Genomic DNA, 23,643 nt, shown 5'->3' on the forward strand with positions numbered 1-23,643 from the left:
TCTTAACTACTGCAATTTAAGTAGCGATGAGCTTAATACTGAGTTCTCTCCAACAATCGCAAAGTGATAGGAAAGCACCTGTGCTAACTATTGCTGACAAAGTCACAGGTATTGCTAAGACTCCCAGAATCTGTATCCATGCATTAAAATTCATAATGAAGGCGATGCTAGATTTCAGTTAGTATTGGGTCCCGACGGTCTGCGGACTGCAGTTATAACGCCCGCCGAGGGCCAGCCCAGGTTGACCTCTCTTTGGCAGATCAACCACATTCCCGAGCCAGCCCAGCGCCTTCCAGACCTGTCCGCCCTCAGGGGAGAGAGGATACACGTATTAAAAAGGGACAAGGCTGGAATTAGTTGTGAGAGCACGTAAGCCTTCCTGGGGACAAATGGTTAAAGGGGTGGCGCTTCGTCCTTCAAAGAGCTACAGGCCTGGGGTAAGCCCGGCCTCGGTCCGCAGCAGCCGTGGTCTAGCTCCCGCAGCCTCAGGCGCCGGGGAAACGCCGCCCCACTGCCGGCAGGGGGCGCGCGCGCCGGCGGCCCCGCCCCGTGAGCGCGGACGCCGGGGCGTGCCCGCAGCCAGGCATCAGCAATCTATCCGGAGCGACGAGTGGCCTACGCGGCGTGCTCGGAGGCGGCGGTGGTTGCGTCTCTAGACGCTCGGGCGCCAGCGGGGAGTGAAGCGGCTGGTGAGGCGGCGGTAGCAGCAGCGGGGCTCCAGGTAGCGGCGTCGGGCTCCCGGAGCTGCAGCAGCTCGAGGAGGAGGATGGCGGAGTCATCGGACAAGCTCTACCGGGTCGAGTACGCCAAGAGCGGGCGCGCCTCTTGCAAGAAATGCAGCGAGAGCATCCCCAAGGACTCGCTCCGGATGGCCATCATGGTGCAGGTGCGGGCGGAGAGGCCGCTTTGTGCGAGGCTGGGGCTTCCGCGCGTCCGGGGAGGGTGGGGGGAGGGCTGGTCGGGAGCTGCAGGCCGGGCCGGCCCCTCCGAGCCCGCGCGGGGCCTGCGGGCGCAGCTGCTTCCTTTCGTCCCGTGTATGGCCCGCCGGGTGGACCCTTCTGAAAGGTTTTGCTGATCTTGCAGCAAAAGCCCGGGAAATACGGTCAGGAGCTAGTGGTGCCTTTTACTTTGTAAAAATAAGCAGCCGCTTCTGTCCTTATTTCTGGGTTTGTTTTATTGCCATTCGCCTTGGGAAGAAAACGTACGCGCGGTCTTTTGAAGCTAGTCTGGTTTTGACCTACCTTATTCTGGAAGATTTTTGTCCTACATTGATGGTGGCGACTGGCAAGTGAGGGGTTTTTTTTTTTTAATCTATTTTTGGCTATCATTTCAACACCCACTCACTCTCATTTTTTTTAATTATGCAAAACTATGCAAGTTGGTGTCATTTCAGTACAGTGCATTCACTTTTGGCTTAATTTATGGTTTAACATTTTCCTCAAACTTTCCAAGTTCAGAGACACGTCCTCCTGATGCGTTTGCAGCTATCTGGTTTGAGTAAGAGTGGCTCCTGGGGTTCCTCAACTGGGCTTCTTGACAGATTCGGGATTTCCCTCCGGTGGTCCCTGAGGCTTGCCCAATGGCGGGAGGGGTGTTGGAGTGAGGTAGTGTGTCTGGAGGTTCCTGCCTCCTTCAGCTCCCGTCTGCCTGCCTAATCAGGGTTCCCACCTGCCCTGTCTTCCCCACTCCCAACAGAAAGCTTTTATCCAAGCTTAGTGCTCATGGTCAAGGTAACTTGATTTTCCTTACGGGCGGTGAGGCAGTATGTGTTTTATGAAGGACCGGATGGTACTGCTGGATTTGCCGCAGTTACTGGCTGGAGGGGAGTGGGTACCATAGTGTACTTAGGCTGTCTCATTTCATACTGTGGCAGGGACTGAGGTTGTCATCTTGGAATCAGCCTCAGGGCCACCTAGCTCAGTACCTGGCACACAATACTTATTCGTTCAGTAAACACTCGCTGAGCAGCTGCTAGGTTCTGGGCACTGTGTTAGGGGCACAAGGAGAGACTCCACCGCTGGGAGCTTCCAGTTTGGTTAAAGGGGTGATGACTGGTAAACATTGCTGTGCAGGGGTGGGTGCCACCTGATGGAGCTATTGCCTAGGCATGATGTGCCCAAGATGGGAGCTCACCACAGAAGTGGCGGGAAGTTGAGGATGGAGAAGTGGGCAAGGCCTACCATTTGAGGCGCTATATCTCCTGCAGAGCATCTTTTCACCCTAATGTTTGGGCCGCCGATCGTATGAAGTTGCCATTAGTGCAGGGGCTCTTAACCTGGGGTCTGTGGGACAACTCAATAGGTCCATGAGTTTCAGTGAGAAAAAATATGCATCCCTATCTTCACTAGACTTAAGTTACAATTCATTACTTCCTACAATTATGAATGTAACCTGCAAAGCAAAGGCGCATTAGCAGTACCTGTGATTTTTGTCATCAGTAGTAGTTACTGTTATTTTCACATCACTTTACAGTTGTTGGGGATTTCTTAGAATAACCACTTACACTCATCGCTACAAGATCACAGTAGTTATTAAAGTGGATACTGTGTCTCGTTATTTAATGCTTTAAAGCTTGTAGATTACTGTATCCCAGTAAACGTTTTAAATGTTTTGATAATTATTTCAATATAATTGATTTCCTTTTTGAGCCTGTGTATTTTATCATGCGTTTTAAAATGTTAGTCTGAGAAAGGGACATCCATAGCCTTCAGCGGACAGCCAAAGATGACCGTGTTCTATTGGGAAAGACAGACAGAAAACCTCAGTCCAGCCAGTGTGTGGAGACAGGGACACTGGTGAGGAATGAAGAGGTGGGTTGGCTCTCTCTATCGGAGTCCAAGCAGTAAGAAAGTCTAACATTCTGGATCCTTCTTGATAGTGAAGGAAATTATTATTAAAATTAAGTGTGGTTTTCTCTAACTGTAATTGGGGGTGGGGTTTTAACTCAGAATGTAACGTTGGTCTTGGAGGCTGAGCTGGTGAAGGCCAGAAAGAAAGAAGCCATTCTTGCCCGCCCCCGCCCCACTTCCCTTGGATTTAAATACCTTCTCTTACATTTTGTATGGGAGGATTGTTCTCTGTGTATCAAATACCTGATACTTTAGCTGGCATGCCCTAGGGCAGCCTCGAGGGGATGAACTGGGCCTTCCAGCCTTTTGACTTGTTGGTGTTCTTGGGAGGGCCTGCAGCAAACTGCATGGTGACTTTCTTCCGTGGTAGTGGTCATTCCGCTCTCTGCCGGGTAGGGTGGCTGTGGTATGGCCTCCTTTCATGGCCCGTTTCTCTGGAAACAGACTGAGAGTGGCTGGGTGAGGACCCTGGTGTGTAGTAGGCGCTCATGTTTGCTGAGTATACAGCCAAGGATTCTGCTGCTTGCTCGAGCCTGGTAGCTGCCGAGTGGAGCCAGTAGTCTTGTGCCCTTGGTCCAGTTCCCTTACGGCTGTGTCATTCTCAGTCCTAAGTTCTAAAGTGAAGCCTTGCCTTGGTTAAGGGGTCTTTCCTCTTTTGCGGGAGGACGGGAGCCCTAACAGTCCCCCAAGCCTGTGCTGTGAGTACACCCTTGTGCAGGCCTCCTCTCTGGTGCCTGGCAGTGAGCCAGTGGTTGGGGGCATGGCACCCAGACCGAAGTTTAAGGGGCAAGTGTCAGGCCCCAGCAGAGCCAGGAAGAAATGCCACGGCCATGAGTTCCAGTGGGGGCAAAGCCACTGAGCCACATGCCCCCCTTTGCTCTTAGAGCAGACTTAGACAGGGGTCCCAGGGCAGGAAGACCCAGGTCGAGGCCACCACAGATGTGGTAACAAGACGTCCAGACGCTTAACGAGGTGTCAGCTGCCTTGGTGAAAGTTTGAGAGCCAGGGCACAGGTCTACTCTCTGAAATACCGTTTGTCGTCTGGTTGGGGGTGGGGAGGGCTGTCTCAGGTTTGGAGGGAGCGTCTTTTCCACGGCAGGAGTTCCTCCATCCCACCTTTCTTCCCTCTTCCCTCCAGACTTGGGGCGCTCCGCAGACACTGTGTGAGTGCTCGCCGTGAGCGGGCGTTGCCGGTTGCTAGCAAGACAGGCATCGTGCCTCTCTGGGAGCTTCTAACCCGACGCAGGACACAGACATTGATCAAATAATAACCCAAATGGATCTTGACTCTGGGGGGCCATGGGAAGGGGTGTTATGGGACCTGAGGAAGTGCCGTTCGCCCCAGGTAGGGCTGGGGCACATTCTGGGCCCAGGGAACAGCTGATGCTGCTGTAAACCCAAGCTGCTTGATGCTGAAGAGTCCTTGTGCCCCAGCCTTATTGACCCTACACTTTATTTAACACCGTCTATTAAATCCAGAGAGAGGCCGCTCACCTAGTAGGAGAGGGCCAGTTGGGAGATCTTGTCACTGCTTTTTCAGAGTACTTCCCCTGTCCGCACGACTCCATCCTGAAAGTTCTGCATGGTATTTATTTTTAATGCTGTTTTATGCCATCTGCTTGACATTTGGATTTATGTTCTATCAGAGCAGATGTCTGGGGCCTCTCTTGCTCCGGTCAGACCGTTTGTATATTTTTAAGTACCTCTTCCTGCCGAGCAGTGTAGTGGAAAGAACTGTGGTCACTGTTTCAAGTTGAGGCTGAGTCAGCTGCTGCCTGTCTGACCCCCACCCCCATGCAACTGTGAAATTAGGGTGCTGGTTCCCCAGAGGGAGGCAACTGCAGGGTGTCCCCTGGTGGCTGGTGAGGGGCAGGAGGGACCTCCCAGCTGCTGGGGGTGAGGTGACACCCCCCCCCCGGTCCCTGTCACTCTCCCTCGTAGAAATCCTTCCTCCCACGCACATCTGTGTGGCTCGCTGCCGGCGTGACACTTCTCTGACACATTTGCTCGGCCCGGCGCCTGAGCTGGGACTTGTTCCGCATTGTTCTAAGTGCACAGAGCCCTTTGGGCCCGGCGGCCGGGCCTGGCGGTGGCGCCTCTCCGCGTGTGGGCGTGCGGGACGCAGGACTTGCGTCTCCCGTGCCCTCACCGAGCTCTGGGCTGAGCCTGTGACTGAAGCACGGCAGCGACTTTGGTAACAGTACGCTGAACTCTTAGCCGAAATGCCGGTCAGTCCCGAGGGATGTCCTGGTCCCTGTCCCCAGGGCGGGCTCGGCAGCAGGCGCGCAGCTTTCATAGCTGAGGGGTGGGTGCTGATTGCCCATCCGTTTGCAGCTTTTCCCCTGCGATGTCGGGGAGTGGAGAGGAGGCTGCCCTTGGTTTACAGGTAAGCAAAAGGGGGCTAGGATGCCAGCTGCTGAGGGCCGGGCCTGAGGCTCACTCTCTTTCTCCTCCTCTGGTTCCGCCCTTCTAGTCGCCCATGTTCGACGGAAAAGTCCCACACTGGTACCACTTCTCCTGCTTCTGGAAGGTCGGCCATTCCATACGGCACCCTGACGTCGAGGTGGATGGGTTCTCTGAGCTCCGCTGGGACGACCAGCAGAAGGTCAAGAAGACGGCTGAGGCTGGAGGAGTGACGGGTGCGTGCACACCGGGGAGGGTGCGGGGGTCGCCCCAACCCCCGAAGCTTCCTGGGTTGTCGGGGGGAGGGGAAGCTTTTCTGTGGCAGCAAAGAAAAGGTCCTTCAGCTTATTACCCCTCTGTTATTTCAGCAGCGCCTCAGTGACCCAGTGTTCTGTTTGGGGCAGGATATTATTTCTCCAGATGCTTGAAATGTAGCCTTTACATTTGTTGCGGTTGTTGTCTTTAATAGACCTTTTAGAGTAGTAGTTTTTAGAGTAGTTTTAGGTCCACAGCAAAATTAAGCCGAAAGTACGGAGAGTTCCCATGTACCCACAGAGGCGTGACCTCCGCCACCATCAGCATGCCCCAGCAGATGGTCCATTTGTTACAGTCACTGAACCCACACTGATACATCATCACCCGAAGTCCATAGTTTATATTAGTCATCACTCGTGGTGCTGTACATCTTATATGGGTTTGGGCAAATGTATAATGACATATATCAATCATTATAACGGCGTACAGGGTATTCCCACTCCCTTATAAAATCCCTCTGTGTTCCACCTGTTAATCCCTCCCTCTCCCAGCCACTGACATTTTTCCTATCTCCATAGTTTCATCTTTTCTAGAATGTCACATAGTTAGAATCAAACAGTATGCAACCTTTTCAGGTTGGCTTATTTCATTTAGTAATAATGCATTTAAGGTTCCTGCATATCTTTTCACAGCTCAATAACTTACTTCTTTTGAGCACTGAATAATATTCCATTGTCGGGAGGTAACCACAGTTTATCCATTCGCCTATTTAAGGACACCGTGGGTGCTTCCAAGTTTTGGCACTTACGAATAAAACTACTATAAACATCCACGTGCAGGGTTTTGGGTGGACCTAAGTTTTCAACTCACTTGGGTAAATACCAAGGCACACAGTTGCTGGATTGTATGGTAAGAGTATGTTTAGACTGCGAGCTGTCTTCTAAAGTGGCCAAACCATTTACATTACCACCAGCAATGAACGAGAGTTCCTGCTACTCCACGTTCTTACCAGCATTTTTTACCAATGTTTTGGATTTTGGCAATCTAAAATGTTTGTAGTGGTATCTCATTTTAATTTGCAGTCCCTTAGTACCATATGATGTTGAGCATCTTTTCACATGTCTATTTGCCATCTGTATATGTTCTTTGGTAAAGGGTCTGTTCAGATATTCTCCCAATTTTAATCAGGTTCGTTTTATTGAGTTCCTCATATAGTTTGGACAACAGTCCTTGATCAGATGTGTCTTTTGCAAGTATTTTCTCCCGGTCTGTGGCTTGTCTTTTTTATTCTCTTGGCACTGTCTTTCACAGAGTAGACATTTTTGATTTTAATAAAGTCTAGCTTCTCAATTATTTCTTTCATGTACTAGGTCTGGTATTGTATCTAAAAAGTCATCACCATACCCAAGGTCATCTAGATTTTCTCCTGTGTTATCTTCTAGGAGTTTTATAGTTTTGTGTTTTATCAATACATTTAAGTCTGTGATCCATTTTTTTTTTTCCCCCAAAGACTGGGTGTGGGAGTACTATTGAGACAAATCAGTGATACACAGTATTATTCTGAAAACAATGTTTGTTTGTTTGTTTTTAAATGAAAGCTTCTTTATTTATTTATTTATTTTTGGCTGTGTTGGGTCTTCATTTCTGTGTTAGGGCTTTCTCTGGTTGTGGGGAGCGGGGGCCACTTTTCATCACAGGTGCGCAGGCCTCTCACTGTCATGGTCTCTCTTGTTGCGGAGCACAAGCTCCAGACGCACAGGCTCAGTAATTGTGGCTCACGGGCCTGGTTGCTCCGCGGCATGTGGGATCTTCCCAGACCAGGGCTCGAACCCGTGTCCCCTGTATTGGCAGGCAGATTCTCAACCACTGCGCCACCAGGGAAGCCCCTATGATCCATTTTGAGTTAATATTTGTGACAGGTTTAATCTGTTGTCTAGATTAAATTTTTTTGCATGCGGATGCCCAGATGTCCCCGCAACACTCGTTGAAAAGGCTGTTCTCCATTGTGTTGCCTTTGCTCCTCAAACATCAGTTGATTGTATCTGTGTGGGTGTACTCCTGGGCTGTATTCTGGCATATTTATCAATTTGTGTATTTCACCAGTACCACACTGTCTTGATTATATAGCTTTCTAGCAAGTCTTGAAGTCAGGCAGTGTCAGTCCCCTGACTTTGTTCCTCTTCAATATTGTATTGGCTATTCTGGGTCCTCTGCTTCTCATATAAGCCTTGGTCAGTTTGTCAGCATCCGCAAACTTGCTGAGATGCCTTTAAATTTTAAACAGTTTTTTTTTTTTTTTTTGTCCCCTTTTGAAGGAGATCTCCTGAGACTGAATTCTCATTTCTCTGCCTTGCTGTGAACTGACCCAGTTTAACCTGTTGTTGTGACTCCAGGCTGTTGATGAGAACAAAAAGTTAAATCGTCCCAGATCCTGTAATTTAGAGAGAACTATCATTAATGTTGCGGGTGCCTTATTCGAAAATTATTTTCTATTCAAATATTGATGCGTGTGTGTTTGTGTGTTTTCATTCCTGCAGAAGTGGGATTCTACCTTAGGTATTAACTTTTTTTAATGTTCAGTCACCTCTTCTTGTGATAAAGTATACATGACACAATATTTACCATCTTAACTATTTTTAAGTGTACGTTTCAGTGGTGTTAAGTGCACTCACATTGTTATGCAGTCATCACCACCATTCATCTCCATAACTTTGCCATCTTCCCAGACTAACACTCCATACCCATTAAACACTCATTCCTCATTTACCTCCCCCCAGTCTCTGACAACCACTCTTATTTCTGTCTCTATGAATTTGACTACTTCTAAGTACCTCATATGGGTGGAATCATACAGTATTTGTCCTTTTGTGTTTGGCTTATACTATGTTTGTCCATTTGTGTCTGACTTATTTCACTGCATAATGTCTTCAGGGTTCATTCATGTGGCGTGTGTCAGAATTTCCTTCCTTTTTCTTTTTTTTTTTCTTTTTAGTGAAATCTTTTTTTTTTTTTTTAAGAAGATGTTGGGGGTAGGAGTTTATTAATTAATTTATTTATTTTTGCTGTGTTGGGTCTTCGTTTCTGTGCGGGGGCTTCCCCTAGTTGTGGCAAGCGGGGACCACTCTTCATCGCGGTGCACGGGCCTCTCACTCTTGCGGCCTCTCTTGTTGCGGAGCACAAGCTCCAGATGCGCATGCTCAGTAGTTGTGGCTCACGGGCCTAGTTGCTCTGCAGCATGTGGGATCTTCCCAGACCAGGGCTCGAACCCGTGTCCCCTGCATTGGCAGGCAGATTCTCAACCACTGCGCCACCAGGGAAGCCCAGAATTTCCTTCCTTTTTAAGGCTGAATAATACTCTGTTACATGGCTATACCAGATTTTGTTTATCCATTCATTCATTGATGGACATGTGCGTTGTTTCTGCCTTTTGGTGGTTGGTGAACATTGGTATACAAATATCTGTTCCAGACCCTGCTTTCCGTCCTCTTATGTATATACCCAGAAGTGGAATTGCTGGATCGTATGGTTTTTCTATATTCAATTTTTTGTGTAAACTGCAGTACTGTTTGCCACAGCAGCTGCGGGATTATACATCCCCACCAGCAATACATGGGGTTCTGATTTCTCCACATCCGTATCAACACTTTTGTTTTCTGGATTTTGGCGGGAGGGGAGGGGAGGTTGGTTTTTCAGGATTTTTTTTTTTTTTTAGTAACACTCTTCCTAATGATTTGAAGTGGTATTTCATGGTGATCTTGATTTGTATTTCCCTGTACTTACCTATTGCATTTTACAGCTTAATATTTACTCTTCATGTTAAAAGTTACAGATTTCCATCATTATTGTTAAAGGTACGTAGTATTCATTTCTTGAGGTCTTGCTAACTTTTGTGCATCATTCAAGTATTTGACATATATTAATTTCATTGAATCCTTGCCCCAGCCCTTTACCAGTTTTTCCAGTTGAGGAGCTGAGACACCTAGAGGTTAGGTAAGTGGCCCAAGGTTACGCTGGTGGTAAATGCTTGAGCTGAGATTCAAGTCCAGACTCTCTTGCTTTTGAAACTAGACTTTAAACCATTTGGCTCTATTACACATAGAGCTGCCGCAGATTTCTGGTATATCCTGGGCACCTGTCCAGTTTTTTCTTTAATTCCAAGAAGGGGAAATACTGCTGAAAGAGATGAAGGATTTGAAGGCCTTCTGTGTGTGTGCCAACTTGCCTTTCAGAAAGGTTGTATCAGGTCCACTTGTACCAACAGTATGAGATGTACCCATTTCTCCACTTCCACACCATCGCTAAGTATTTTCATTCCTTTTCATTTTGCTCCTAGTGACATGGAACATTTTGTCCTGTGTTGATCAGTCATTTGTGTTACTTTAATAGCTGTGTGTGTCTTTTCCTCATTTTTCTCTTAGGGTATTGTTCTTTTCCTTAGTGAAGTACAAAAGATACTAATTCTTGGTCTCATGTTTTGCAAATATTTTTCCTGGTTTGACATTTTTCTTTTAGATAGGTTATTTTCTGTTTCATCATATTGAAGCTTCATCTTTGACTAAATGTTCTTGTCATATCTGTTTTCTCACTTGAAGTACCTGTTTTTGGTATTTTGAATAAAGTATCTGTTTTTGGTATTTTGAAATCTTTCATCCGGAATTTTAAAAATAATGTACATACAGTTATATGCACAAACTTTACGTGTACAGTTCAGTGAGTTTTGACAAATGCATACACACATCTAATATTCACCCCATCAAATTTCTGTACCCGCCACCCCCAGAAAGGTCCCTTATGCCCTTTCCGAGTTATCCTCCCCCTCAGCAAGGTAACCAGTGTTCTGATTTCTATCCCTTTGGATTAATTTTGTGTGATTTAGAGTTTCAGGGAAAAAGGAATAGTATCTTTTTCTCTGGTAAGCTGCTTTCACTCAGCATAATGTCTGTGAGACTTATCCAGGTTGTTTCATGTGTCATCAGTTCTTTTTTTATTACTGAGGGGTAGTCTTTTGAGTATATCACACTTGGTTTATCCATTCCCCTGTTGGTAACTTTTAAGTTGTTGACAGATTGAGGCCATTACAAATACAGCTGCTACAAACACTTGTGTACAAGCTCTGTACATACATGCGCTCTCATTTCTCTTGGGTATATACCTGGGAATGGAGTGGTAGATCATACATTAGATGTACATTCAGCTTTTTTTGTTTTGTTTTGTTTTTTTGGTGGTACGTGGGCCTCTCACTGTTGTGGCCTCTCCCGTTGTGGAGCACAGGCTCAGTGGCCATGGCTCACGGACCCAGCCGCTCTGCGGCATGTGGGATCTTCCCGGACCGGGGCACGAACCCGTGACCCCTGCATCGGCAGGCAGACTCTCAACCGTTGCACCACCAGGGAAGCCCGTACATTCAGCTTTTTAAAGAAAGTACCCAACTGTTTTCCAAAGCGGTTGTACCATTTTACATTGCCACCAGCACTGTTTGAGAGTTCCTCCACACCCTCGTCAGCACTTGGTATGGTCACTCTTTTTGATATTAGCCATTCCAATAAGTGTGTAGTGATATCATGGTTTTAATTTGCACGTCTTTATTATTGAGTTGTAAGAGTTCTTAGAATATTCTAGGTGCGTGTCCTCTATTAGATATAAATAATGCAAATACCTTCTCCCAGTCAGAGGTTTGTCTTTTCATTTATTTACTGACTTTTTTTTTTTTTTTTTTTTTTTTTTTGGCTGCATTGGGTCTTTGTTGCTGCGCGAGGGCTTTCTCTAGCTGCGGCCAGCGGGGGCTACTCTTCATTGCGGTGCGTGGGCTTCTCATTGCGGTGGCTTCTCTTGTTGCGGAGCATGGGCTCTAGGCGCACGGGCTTCAGTAGTTGAGGCTCTCAGGCTCTAGAGTGCAGGCTCAGTAGTTGTGGCGCATGGGCTTAGTTGCTCTGCGGCATGTGGGATCTTCGCAAACCAGGGCTCGAACCCGTGTCCTCTGCATTGGCAGGCAGATTCTTAACCACTGCGCCACCAGGGAAGCCCTACTGACATTTTCTGAAGAACAATAGTTTTTCATTTTGATGAAGTCCAATTTGTTGTTTTTGTGTGTGGTTTTTTTTCCTCCTTTTTGGGGTAGTAATTTCTGTCTCCTAAGAAATCTTTGCCTACTCTTTAAGGTCATTGAAGGATATGCTCCAGAACTTCTGGGAGTTTTGTAGTTTTAGCTTATCTTAAATTATTTAATTTTATTTATCTTAAATTAACTTTTGTGTTAGGTGTGAGGCACACGTTTTTTGTTTTTTTTCCATGTGGCTATTATTTTGTTCCAGCACCATTTGTTGAAAAGACTTTGGCTTCTGTATCAAAATCAGTTGATGATAGGTCTGTATCTGGTCTCTATTTGGTTCCATTGATTTATGCTACTCCACTGTCTTAATGATTGTAACCTTAGAGTAAGTCATGAAGTCTTGTAGTGTAATTCCTCTAAATTTGTTCTTTTTCAATAGTATTTTGACCTTTCTAGGTCCTTTGTCATCTCCTTACAAATTTTGTGGTAAACTTGTCAATTTCTCCCTCAGAAAAGCTTGCTAGGGTTTTGATTGTCATTGCATCAAATCTGTAGATCAAATTGGGGATTATTGACATCTTAGTAAATTTAGTCTTTCGGTCCATAAACATGATATTCAGTTCTTTAATTTCAGCAAAATCTTGTAGATTCAGTGTAGAGAGAGATCTTGTATGTCTTATTGTCTTATTAAATTTATCTCTAAGTATTCTGTGTATTTTAATGTTGTTTAAATAGTAGTGTGCTTTAATTTTTTTCCAGTATGTTTATTGCTAATATATAGAAATGTTTTATATTGACCTTGTGCTCTGCAAATTTGCTGAATTCACTTAACAGTACTAGTAGCTTTTTTGTAGATTCTTAAGACTAATCCCAGTTACAATCATGTCATCTACAAATAGAGATGGCTTTACTTGTTCTTTTCTACACTTACACATTTTGTTTCGTTTTCTTGCCTACTGCACGTATTAGAGCCACCAGTACAGTGTTGTCTGTGGTAAGAGAAGACAGCCTTGCTTTATTCCTGATCTTAGGAGAGAAACATTCGGTCTTGGAGTTTATTTTTATATAAGAAAAGAATCTAGTTTTTGTCCCAAATGGTTGGCCATTTTTCCCCAAATTCTTTATTGAATGATTCAATCTTTCCCCGCTAATTAGGAATGCCACCTTACCACATATTTAATTTTTTTTCTCTCTTGATTATGGAGGTTTTTTGTTTTTTTGTTGTTGTTTGTCAGCTCTCTTGTTTTTGTTTTTTTATTGAAGTATAGTTGATGTACAATAGTATATAAATTACAGGTGTACAATAGAGTGACTCGTGTAATATATTACATTTATATTTATAAAATATTGGTTATATTCCCCGTGTTGTACAATATATCCTTGTAGCGCCACATGTTTAATTCTTACATATACTTTTATCTGTTCCTATATCAAGATACTCCCTTTAACTCATCACTCAACTTTGATAAATGAAAGTGTAATGGAAATTAGAAGGCAGTGTTGGAATTTAGTATGGTACAAGGTTTTCATAGTAAGCACTTAGGTTCTTTCCAGAGTGAAGAAGGGGGCTACAGAGGAAATGGAGAGGGGGGGACAGTGAGACCACCACCAGCTAACATTGTGCTGTTTCCAGAAGGCTGTCTGAGAAATTTTTTTTATTTTATTGCCAGAAAAGAACCTCTGTTAACCATCCACAATGGTTAGAAACAAGTGTAGATGAGATGGACCAGCTGTGGTCACCCAGAACACAAGGTGTCCTGGTAGAGGAATCCCAAGAGGTAGAGGAGGAGGACAGGGGCTCCTTGGAGCTGCATGGAGGCGCTGAAATGAGCGTGGCTGTGTTTCATGCTTCAGGCAAAGGCCAAGATGGAGTTGGCAGCAAGACGGAGAAGACACTGGGCGACTTTGCGGCAGAGTACGCCAAGTCCAACAGAAGCACGTGCAAGGGCTGCATGGAGAAGATAGAAAAGGTGAGAGCTTTGGACTTCACCTGTCTGACTTTTTGGATTTCTTGCGTTGGATATCATTGGATATCTCAAAAGAAAAGAAAAAATAGGGGCTTTAGGTGCTGGCTCAACACTAGTGGTTAAAAATAAAGTGAAGATCTTAGTAGAGACAGGAGATGACAGTGAATTTTCTTCCAGGCAGGTCTGGCCCTGATTATTCATGGTCCAGCCCATGTACGTCGCTGCACCTGCTTTTAGGAGACCTGGGAGAGTTTGAAAAACATTTACACAAGGGCTCTCTCCTGGGTGCTGCAGTGGCTGGGGGAAAGCTGTTTTTTATGGTAGGATTAAGTTTAAGGAGTGTGTTTCTTCCCTGGTATGAGCCTCCAGGTTTCTTCCTCTTAACAGGAACTTCATTAACCACCCTTCCCTACCAACTCTGGTCCCTGAAGAATGACAGCTGGTCTAGCAGAATGACGGCTGTCTGAGTAGCAGGGACACAGGTGGAGGGGTTGGCCTGTGCCCTTTAGCCTCATTACCCAAGATGCTCTGATCTTAGGTAAACATGCTGGTTGATTAATTCAAGGCATCGATTAAAGGTTTCTGCCTCCTTGGTATTATACAGGAAATTGAGGTGAGTCAGTGGGTGTTTAGAAAGGAAAAACATGAAATTGCTAGATCTTTTCCAGCTACCTTCAACCACAAGAATTTGAGGCAAAAGTTAAGGTTCCAGAGGGAATGCCCGAGACTGTGTGCTGCTGAGTGTTGCTTGGCCTGAAGTGGAGTAGTGTCAGTGCTCCTGTTCCGAGGTTTCCAATCTGGGCTCACAGGCATGAAACTCACTCGGAATGTCAGGCCTGGGAATTGTAAACCTGGGGAGAATGGCAGGACTAGATTCTAGCTTATAGATAGTTTATTACTGCATTTTAGGGAGTCTTCATATGTGTCAAGAGACTGAAGAGTCTGGATGGGGGGATTGCAGAAAGTCCCTGCTAGAACTGGGGCCTGCACTGGCTCCTTCTGAGCCTGCGATACAGCAACCCAGGCATTGTTCTTATGTCTGCACCAGGTCAGCAGAACATCCTCAGGGTAACACTGTTACCTCCTCACTTGCCCAGGCAGCTAGGTAGTCGGGTAGCTGGTTGGACTTAACCCCTTCTTAAATGGGGTGCTGAGGCTTGAGGGAAACACAATCCTTGGTGGCATAAGAGAGCCAAAACCTCCCAGCAGCCCTCCCATTGCCTTCGGTGTGGACCTGGTCGCCCCTGGCCCCCCGATGTTTGACCATCCATCCTTGTCTGTCTTTGGTAACACACGTGGATTCTCCTGCAGGGCCAGGTGCGCCTGTCCAAGAAGATGCTGGACCCCGAGAAGCCCCAGCTAGGCATGATCGACCGCTGGTACCACCCGAACTGCTTTGTTGAGAACAGAGAGGAGCTGGGCTTCCGGCCTGAGTACAGCGCGAGCCAGCTCAAGGGCTTCGGCCTCCTCGCCGCGGAGGACAAGGAAGCCCTGAAGAGGCAGCTCCCGGGCATCAAGAGTGAAGGGTGGGTGCCGGGGCCGGCAGGGTGGGGGCTTCACACAAGGCCCAGAGTCCCTATCACTCCTGCGTTCCCCTGGCTGCCCGTCAGAAAGCTGGGGGTGCAGGCGCTGGGAGGCAGCAGAGCTCCGCCCCTTCCCCAGCTGAGGCGGTGGGGGACGGAGCAGGGAAGTCCTGGGGAAGCTGCAGTGCGTGTTCCTGCCGCTGCTGGTGGTCTGTTCCCTGTCCCGCATCTGACCTCCGTGGACAGGCAGAGAGCAAATCCCACTTCCCCCTGCTCCGTCTGAGCGTTCCCCTGGCTGGAGTCCACCACCGCCACCTTTCCTCTGACCCCTGCATGACCCACTTTCACTTCCCCCTGATGTCCTCGTGTGTGGATGCGTCCCTGTGTTTCTGGGTCTCTCTTGAGAACAGCGCTGGGAGAATCTTGACCATTTTTAAATAGGGGGGGTGGGCGGTCGATAAGTTATCTGGTTGAGAGTTCAGAATGGTATGGCTTTCATACGGTGCTAACATTTAGGTCTGTGTTGATCCTGTGGGCACTTCTTTCCTGTGTTCCCTCTGCCGGTCCCTCGGCTCCAGTCTAGTTGCTTGGTGACGAGCCCACCGAGGGGGGTGTGGCAGGGCTGTGGTGTACACTGTGCTCCTTGGACAGTGTAGGGTTGGGGTGACCCCACCTCCCCATCATCAAGAGGCCTTCGCGCAGTATTTCAGTTCAAAACGCACAAGTTTATTGCACCGCACACGTGACTCTGGAATGTGAAAGAAAACTGGAAAGTCAGCCCCACACATTTAAAAAACCTCAGGGTGCTTTGATATGGGGTGTAGGTGTAGGAGTGAACAGGCTCACATTTATGCTGTAACAACCAGCATTGGTTGAGCACTTTTGGCGTGCCGGGCACTATGCTAAGCCTTTTACAGAGGATATTTCATTTAACCATCACCACGATCCTACAGAGTAGATGGTATTCTTTTCCCTGTTTTTACGGATGAGGAAAAATGCAAGGGTTTGATCTCAGGCCTGTGTGATGGCTGAAAGTGAGTATTAACCACCGTGGCTGACCTGCCCTGTTTCTAGGGCCTACTGATGACCCTCAGTGCCCTCTCTTAGGTCAGGAGTGATGCTGCTGATCTTAGTTGGCAGCGTTGGCTGACCCGGCTGAGGCAGACTGGTTGGCAGCGCCTAGACCACCGCTTCTTGTTGGGCTTCAAGTGGCAGCACAGCCTCCCCGGTCTGAGAACAGCCTCTTGGCCTCAGGAGCAGCCCTGTGTCTTAGATTGAAAGTCTCAGCGCCTGGCACTGAGGCTTTGTCTTTCTGCAGTCCCCACCCTCAGTTATGGTCTTACCTCTGGCAGAGTCCCTGCCAGAACCTTCCAGGCCATCTCATCTGTGCTGCACCAGGTTGTTCCAAGGCCCTGGAGAGACTGCTGGCCCCTCCTGGCAACTGTGCTTCCTGAAATGGATGACGTCAGCCACAGACACTGCCTGAGCAGAGGGCGAGCTCCTCAGTGGGCAGGGCCTGGCTGAGCCGCATGAGAATGGCCTTAGGATGCTGTGTCCCAAAGCTGTTGGCTTTCAGGGCTTTAATGGCTCTGGTTCTTTCCCTTACATCCTTTGTCTCTTTCAGAAAGAGAAAAGGCGATGAGGTGGATGGAATGGAGGAAGTGGCCAAGAAGAAATCTAGAAAAGAAAAAGACAAGGAGAGTAAGCTTGAAAAGGCCCTCAAGGTGAGTCCCGAGCTGGGCATCTCCTCTCGCCATTCAGTCTCAACTCTCTTCCTCATTCTGGGAAGAAAGTTCAAGGAGGTGCGTGTGTCCTGCTTAATGAGAGCTTTAAAAATTCCCAACTTCATAGCTGTTGTTAAATAGCCTGGCTTTTCCCCCAGGTTTTCTTCCCTCCTCCCAAAGCAACAGTTCTTATGTGAAAGCACCCACAGTGGGCTCTAGACGCCCGAGCGGCAGTAGCCGGGCTCAGCAGGAGCTGAGCTGTTGCTTCCCGCTCGGCAGCCTCGCGCTGGAATGGGCACATCATGCTTCAGCCACACTGTGCATCACTGTGCCTCCCGGACCTGTAGCACATTGGAAACAGCGTATTGAATTCAAGGATGCCACAGGTTCTTGGCATAGACAATGGCTGGAAGAGATGAAGTTCCGTGTTCTTTAATGAAAATCTCTTGTTAAAAAAGATAATAATAAAAGGCATGTATTAAGAGGAGCAAACTGCCCGTTAGGTCAGCGGTCATTGACCAGAGAAATTCGTCACTGTGTTGGTTACGTGTGTATCAAAACGAAGTAAAAATTGTTAACCAGAAAAAGGTGAGTGTTCGGGAAACTAGGGGAGAGCAGTCAGTCGCTTCTTGGGAGTGTGATTTCCACGAGCTCTCTGCTGTGCTCTTACATGAGTATTCCGTTTTTGCCGGTGGTGTAAAAAATTAGAAGCAAGTCCTGGTGTGGTTCCAGCTGCTTGATAAGAATCACAGATTCAGTGTGGTTGTCCTTCAATTAACAATGTGTCAGCTTGGTGCCAACCCCAGCTGCAGTGGAGCTGGGGTGCTCTTTTGCATTCGCCCTTCGTGCCCACCTTCCCCGTCTCCAGTGTTGTCAGAGGTAAAAAGAAAGGCAAGCTGGGAACGCTGCCCATGGTCCCCACCCTGGCACACCCATTTGTGCTGGCCTCCCGTCCTTGGTCGCAAAGATGAGATAGTTCTGCTTCTTTGATCTAACCTTGTACCCTTAGACTTTTGCCTCGTGCTCCCTCATCTCCGTCACCGGTGGCCCAGCACGTGGCGCTGCAGGCAAGGATGTTATCGAGAGGCCCTTACAGAGGCTGGGAAAGGGCGCGTGTGTGATGACCGTTGTTGTCAAGCGAATTTAACTCCTCCTCGCTCGGGGCAGAGAGGGCCGGCATTTGCCTGTTTTGCAGAGGTGGTGGGGTCTGAGGCTGAGCCATGAGTAACTCGCCCACCACCCTCAAACGGGAGGACGCTCTTCCCTGCCCCGCCTCCGACGTCGGGAGACTACTGCCTTGCTGGCCAAGGTGGTCGTGAGAGTACGTGCGATGGCGTGAAAAGTGTCCCACGCAGAGTAGGCGCTGCATGAATGTTACCACCGAGGTTTAAAGTTCCATCTTCAGAGGAGCCTAAGTCTGTTCCTCCGCGCTACTGAGTATTGAGGAGGTGGGAGGTGTTTGGGGATCGCCCCTGCTGCTGGCTTTCAGGTTGTTGAGGAGCCGCCCCTTCCTCCCTTAGGGGCGGGTGTTGGGGCACATGAACCTGGTGCTTCGGGCGCGTTCCTGGGTGTCCTGGGACTTGTCTCTGAGGGGCTGGTTCCGGGGACCCTGGCGCCTGGGCTGCGGCCTCCCCACCTGCCTCAGCCCTCCCTGAGTGCCCACGCCCCAGGCGGACACCGCGGCCGCGAGCTGGGAGCACGGTCCTGGGGATGCGGCAGCCCCGGGGCAGCTCAGCTGAGCGCGGGGCTGTGACTAGAGGCAGAAGCGAGCCAGGGTGGAGTCTTCCTCCAGTTGGGTGTTTCTTTCTTTGAGAGGAGCTGGTCTCTCAGCTGCTGGCTCTCGTGCACAGGCCCAGAACACCCTGATCTGGAACATCAAGGACGAGCTAAAGAAAGCATGTTCGACGAATGACCTGAAAGAGCTGCTCATCTTCAACAAGCAGCAAGTGCCCTCCGGGGAGTCTGCGGTGAGCTGCCTCTGTGTTACGGGCGCCGCGAGCCGAGCGGCCAGGCCGTGCGCGGTCACTGTCCCGGTGGAGTGCCGGAGGCCCTCCGGGTGAACACCTGCGGGTATTAATCGGGAGTGAAATTCCATAGTCGCGTTGCATGGTCATCGCCATCAGGGTCGCCGCTTGCGGGGGGCAGGAAGGGGCAGGCGCTCAAGGACCGAGGTGGGCTGCACACCTGCCTCGTGTGTTCACGCCACAAACTTCGGCCCGAGGAGCCCTCTCTGCTGCCCTCTTCTCACAGACGCCCCGAGGGCTGCGAGGGCTGTCTCCCCTGCAAGCCCTGCCCTGCCGTCCCTCTGGTGCAGAAACAGTGGATGTTCTGGGTTCTCCCTTTATTTCTAAGTCACCGAGGGAAAGAGGAGCTGCAGGAACCCCTCATGCGTGGAAGTAAGGTCTCATAAAGCACAAAAATGCAAGCTCCAACTGTAAACCGCCTTCTCCGGGGAATGTTAGGAACCTCAGGGCAGTCCCTCCCTTCTTTTTTAGCGAGTGGAGTCCGTGCAGGTTCTTCATCCCACGTTGGTCAATGTCCTCTCCTGTAGCTGCCCCTCTCCTCCTTGACTTGCTTCTCTTGTTCACTGGCTTCAGATCTTGGACCGAGTGGCCGACGGCATGGTGTTCGGTGCCCTCCTTCCCTGCGAGGAATGCTCAGGCCAGCTGGTCTTCAAGAGCGATGCCTATTACTGTACCGGGGATGTCACTGCCTGGACCAAGTGTATGGTCAAGACACAGACGCCCAACCGGAAGGAGTGGGTGACCCCAAAGGTAAGTGGGGGTGTGGATCCTGGGATATATTTGCAGAAAAACCTGGTCCCATCTTCTGGGCTTGTCCACACTCCAGGTCACCACGACTGCAGAGCAGTTTCTCAGACCTCTTTACATCGGGGCCATCCTCATAATCAGATTATAGAATTATGTCCTTGGTTCTGTACATTTGCAAACTACACAGATGTAGTACCAAAGCACTTCCAGCTGGAGCACAGGTTTGTCCAACTGGTGTAAAATCTTCTTGCTTGCAAAGACCGTGAGTTACTTTTATTTCTGTTTATCAAGTGCCTACCCTCTGCCAGGCACTGTTCTGGGCACAAGGTGGTGAACAAATGGTAATTCCTGCCTTTATGATGGGAGAGTGTTTCTCAGAGCAAGACATTTCCTTGCCTTGGTGCTAGACGGGGTGTTGGGTCCAGAGTTCACGTCTCCTGTTGATCTCTCTCTCTCTCTCGAATTCTCAGAATGTAAAAAACCTCAGTTGGGGGACCTTGTTTGGAGCCGCACTGTTGGGGGAGCCAGCAGTGTCTTGGGGGGCTGGCTGCTGGATGGACTCCCCTGTGCCCTCAGACTCGGTGCGAGCTGGCGCCCCACCACCTGGGGCTGTCGTGGGCTCCCTGGGCTTGGGATTTGATATCCGTCAAGTTCCCTAACCGCCCGTGCCTTCTTCCCGGGTGGCTGAGCATTTGGACCAGTGGCACATAGTAAGCGCTCCATAATTGCTGCTTGTGGGCCCTGGTGGCACTATCACCTCAGCACCCAGAGCTGAATTCCACTTTCCCGCTTGCCCCTTCCACTCATTCTTTTCTTGCCCTCTCTGTTCACTACCATAATTACTGTATACGTATCTCTGTACTTTTGCTTGCTCGGTTGCTCTCCAACAAGTCTGACCTTGTCCTTTCCCCACCCTTAAAACCTTACAGTGATTTCCCATTTCTTCTAGAAATATTTTCCCAGTTTTTCTGAGAATGCCATTGTTACAGGCCCGTTTGTGGTATTTGTATCCCTTTTAATATCTTAGGTTAGGGAAAAAGTAAGATTGTGATGTGAACTGTTTAGTATTTTGTATGTCAGTTGCACTGCATCTATGTATATTTTTAAAGGGTTATTTTAAAACGGTACCTACAGGTGCAAGACATTTTGTCAGGTGGACAGTGCTTGCTGCCCATGCAAATTCATGGATTTACAGACCATGGGTAGGGACTGTGCTGCCCCCAGGGGCTTGGATCACAAAATCATGGTCATCTCCTTAGCTTGAACTCCCCTCCCCGAAAGCCCTCCATGATCTGGCTGCAGCTACCTTCTGCAGCCCCTCTTTCTGCCACCTTTTTTCTCCTCGCATACCACTCACCACGCCTACACACACACACACACACTCTCTCTCTCTCTCTCTCTCTCTCTCCCTCTCCCCCTCCCTCCCTCCCTCCCTCCCTCTCCCTGCCCCTGACTTGGCAGGTCACTGCCTCCAAGGAGCCCTCCCAGCATTCCCAGTATTGCATCGCTTCAGCACGCCTCTGGTTTAGAAGCTAGCTCCTATGTAGAAGTTGCCTTCGTATATCTGACTGTCGGTCAAGGCTGAGCTTCTTTCTCAAAGGCAGAAACTCTTTCTAAACTCACTGTGATATGTGGCACTGTGTTAGATGCCCAGCATACATTTTATCTACCAGCCAGTCGTTGACCATGGATCTAGCAGGGAAGGGCTGTTTCTTGATGGGAAGAAGACTTAGGAGGGTAGGGACCTGGTCCCTGAGCCTGGTGTATGTGATGTTTATTGAGTGAATCGCACGGAATGCCGGGGGACCATGCTGGTGGCAGAGTTAATACTGAACACTGACTGTTTTTTGTTTTTGTTTTTTTTTTTTGCGGTACCCGGGCCTCTCACTGTTGTGGCCTCTCCCGCTGCGGAGCACAGGCTCCGGACGCGCAGGCCCAGCGGCCATGGCTCACGGGCCCAGCCGCTCCGCGGCATGTGGGATCCTCCCCGGACCGGGGCACGAACCCGTGTCCCCTGCATCGGCAGGCGGACTCCCAACCACTGCACCACCAGGGAAGCCCTGAACACTGACTGTTGATGGGCCCCCTGCATTCACGGTCCCTTCTTCTAGGAAGGGAAGGGAATTGCCCTGATTTCCTTTCGGGTAATCATCTCTCTCCCGTGCTCTGGGGAGTCTGGGAGGGCTTTTGGTCATGGAATGGACATACGACCCCAGGAAGAGGCCTCTTCATTCTTGAGGGGAACAACTCCAGAATGAGGCCTGGGGGTTGTAATCAGGTTCCAGCAGTGGTTCCCTGACCAGATTATCAACTGGGTTTTTTTGTTTGTTTTGTTTTTGTTTTTTTAAGGAAAATATTTTTTCTCTTCAAGCGTCGCAGTACCAGCTGTATTATAAATGTAGAAGTATTGCAAATAAGCACCATATCAGCAGTAATACTGTATTTCATACTAAACGCCTCACGTTTTCCTATTTTGTGTTATTCTTTATCGTAAGAAGACAAAGATTCTTAAGTTCTTTTCTCTATCAGGTGGTTATTTCAAGGGAGAACTGGTTTCTTAACTAAAACTTACACTCTTTAGGAATTCCGAGAAATCTCTTACCTCAAGAAATTGAAGATCCGAAAGCAGGACCGTATATTCCCCCCAGAGACCAGCGCCCCGCTGGCGGCAGCACCCCTGCCCTCTGCAGCCCCGGCACCCGCCACTGTGAACTCCGCTCCCCCAGGTGCAGCTCCGGGCCAGCCTCGGGGAGGGTGGGGGGACTGGGGCCCTGAGCTTAGGGTGGAGAGGGTGTCCGTCTGGGTTCTTCGCTGGCTGATCCTGGGGGGAGGCTCTGCCCTTCTTCTCCCCATCCCACCCCCAGCAGGAGGAGGTAGGTTGGGGAGGGGGGCTTCTGAGAAAGGCCAGGGAGACAGTTACCTGCAAGGGGCATTCAGACTCTCCTGCCTGACTGTGCTATGCTACAGAGCAGCATTCCAGGGCTCAGCTTTGTGCTTCTGGGCAGCCCTGCCCCCCACCAGTCATCCTGAGCCTGATGTGACGCTGGGTCTCTGTCGCCTGCAGAGACTTGCCGTACTTGTTGTGATCAATGTCCGCGAGAAGTACTCCACACCAACAAAGACAGTGAGATGAGTTTGTGTTTTTGTGGCAGAAGATACTCCTGTCTTTGTTTACTCAGGGACATGTGGCGTAGTCTAATGGTTATGGCCACCATGTGCTGGGTGGAGGATGAGGATTCTTCCGTGAACGTGAGCCCAGCAGTGACCTCCCTCCATCCTCTGGGGAGGGGACGTGTGGGTGGTCATCCCGAGTTCACCCTGCTGCTTGCAGCCTGGGTCCAAGAGCAAGTGTGGTGGGCCCGGCGGGGTCGACGTCTGGGCCCTGCCCTGAGGGTCCCTTCTGCTTTCCCCTCACTTGCGGTTCACAGCTAAGTGATTCCGTTCCCTGCGGAGACCTCGGCCAACGTTCAGTTAAACCCTACGGGTATCCCTAGTTGTTCTGCCTCACAGGGACAGCTTAAAGGACTCCTCCCCACAGCATCTCTTGTGGACATGTGTAACCAGCTCTGTATGTTCCCGTTTGTAACAAACAGAAGGCACACCCCTGACCCAGGTCTTTCTGGCCGGGGTCAGTGCTAAATACCTAAAATCCCAGGGTTCTTGGTGCCTGAATCAGACAAGTCTGATGGGCAAGGCTACTTTTTAAATTTTTATTTTTTATTTTTTATTTTTTTTTGGCCACGCCGCACAGCATGCAGGATCTTAGCTCTCCAACCAGGGATCGAACCCACGCCCCCTGCAGTGGAAGCGCGGATCCCTAACTACTGGACTGCCAGGGAATTCCCCAAGGCTAGTTTTTTTAGTGGGGTTGATTAATAAGCGTCCTGTGAGCAGTGTAGTTTGCTTTTAGGCATGGGGTGAGGAGAGAATAACAGAAGGAATCGGGCGTTCACGTGACCCTGGCGTCCCACCCTCTGGCCAGCCTCCTGGTCCTTCCTCGCCTGTCCATGGAGCAGACCCAGGGTGCCCCCGGCCACCTCTACTCGAGGCCTGCTGTGGAGCAATGTCGGTTCATGGCTTCTCCCCGGCCGGTCCTTTCTGT

General features: G+C 49.2%; 1 protein-coding gene across 1 annotated transcript in view; it reads left to right on the top strand.

Moving 5' to 3' along the window:
* The first annotated feature begins 689 nt into the window (after positions 1-689).
* The window catches only part of PARP1 (poly(ADP-ribose) polymerase 1), a 42,231-nt gene continuing 19,277 nt past the window's right edge, over positions 690-23,643 (top strand). The window contains exons 1-8 of the mRNA XM_079697242.1: positions 690-886; positions 5,323-5,488; positions 13,411-13,526; positions 14,835-15,049; positions 16,671-16,770; positions 18,621-18,737; positions 19,368-19,544; positions 22,123-22,267. Coding sequence (XP_079553368.1) covers positions 767-886; positions 5,323-5,488; positions 13,411-13,526; positions 14,835-15,049; positions 16,671-16,770; positions 18,621-18,737; positions 19,368-19,544; positions 22,123-22,267 — 1,156 coding nt within the window. The 5' untranslated portion in view covers positions 690-766. The remainder of the gene's footprint in view (positions 887-5,322; positions 5,489-13,410; positions 13,527-14,834; positions 15,050-16,670; positions 16,771-18,620; positions 18,738-19,367; positions 19,545-22,122; positions 22,268-23,643) is intronic.

Source organism: Hyperoodon ampullatus, assembly GCF_949752795.1.
Source record: "Hyperoodon ampullatus genome assembly, chromosome: 2".
Classification (NCBI taxonomy): domain Eukaryota; kingdom Metazoa; phylum Chordata; class Mammalia; order Artiodactyla; family Ziphiidae; genus Hyperoodon; species Hyperoodon ampullatus.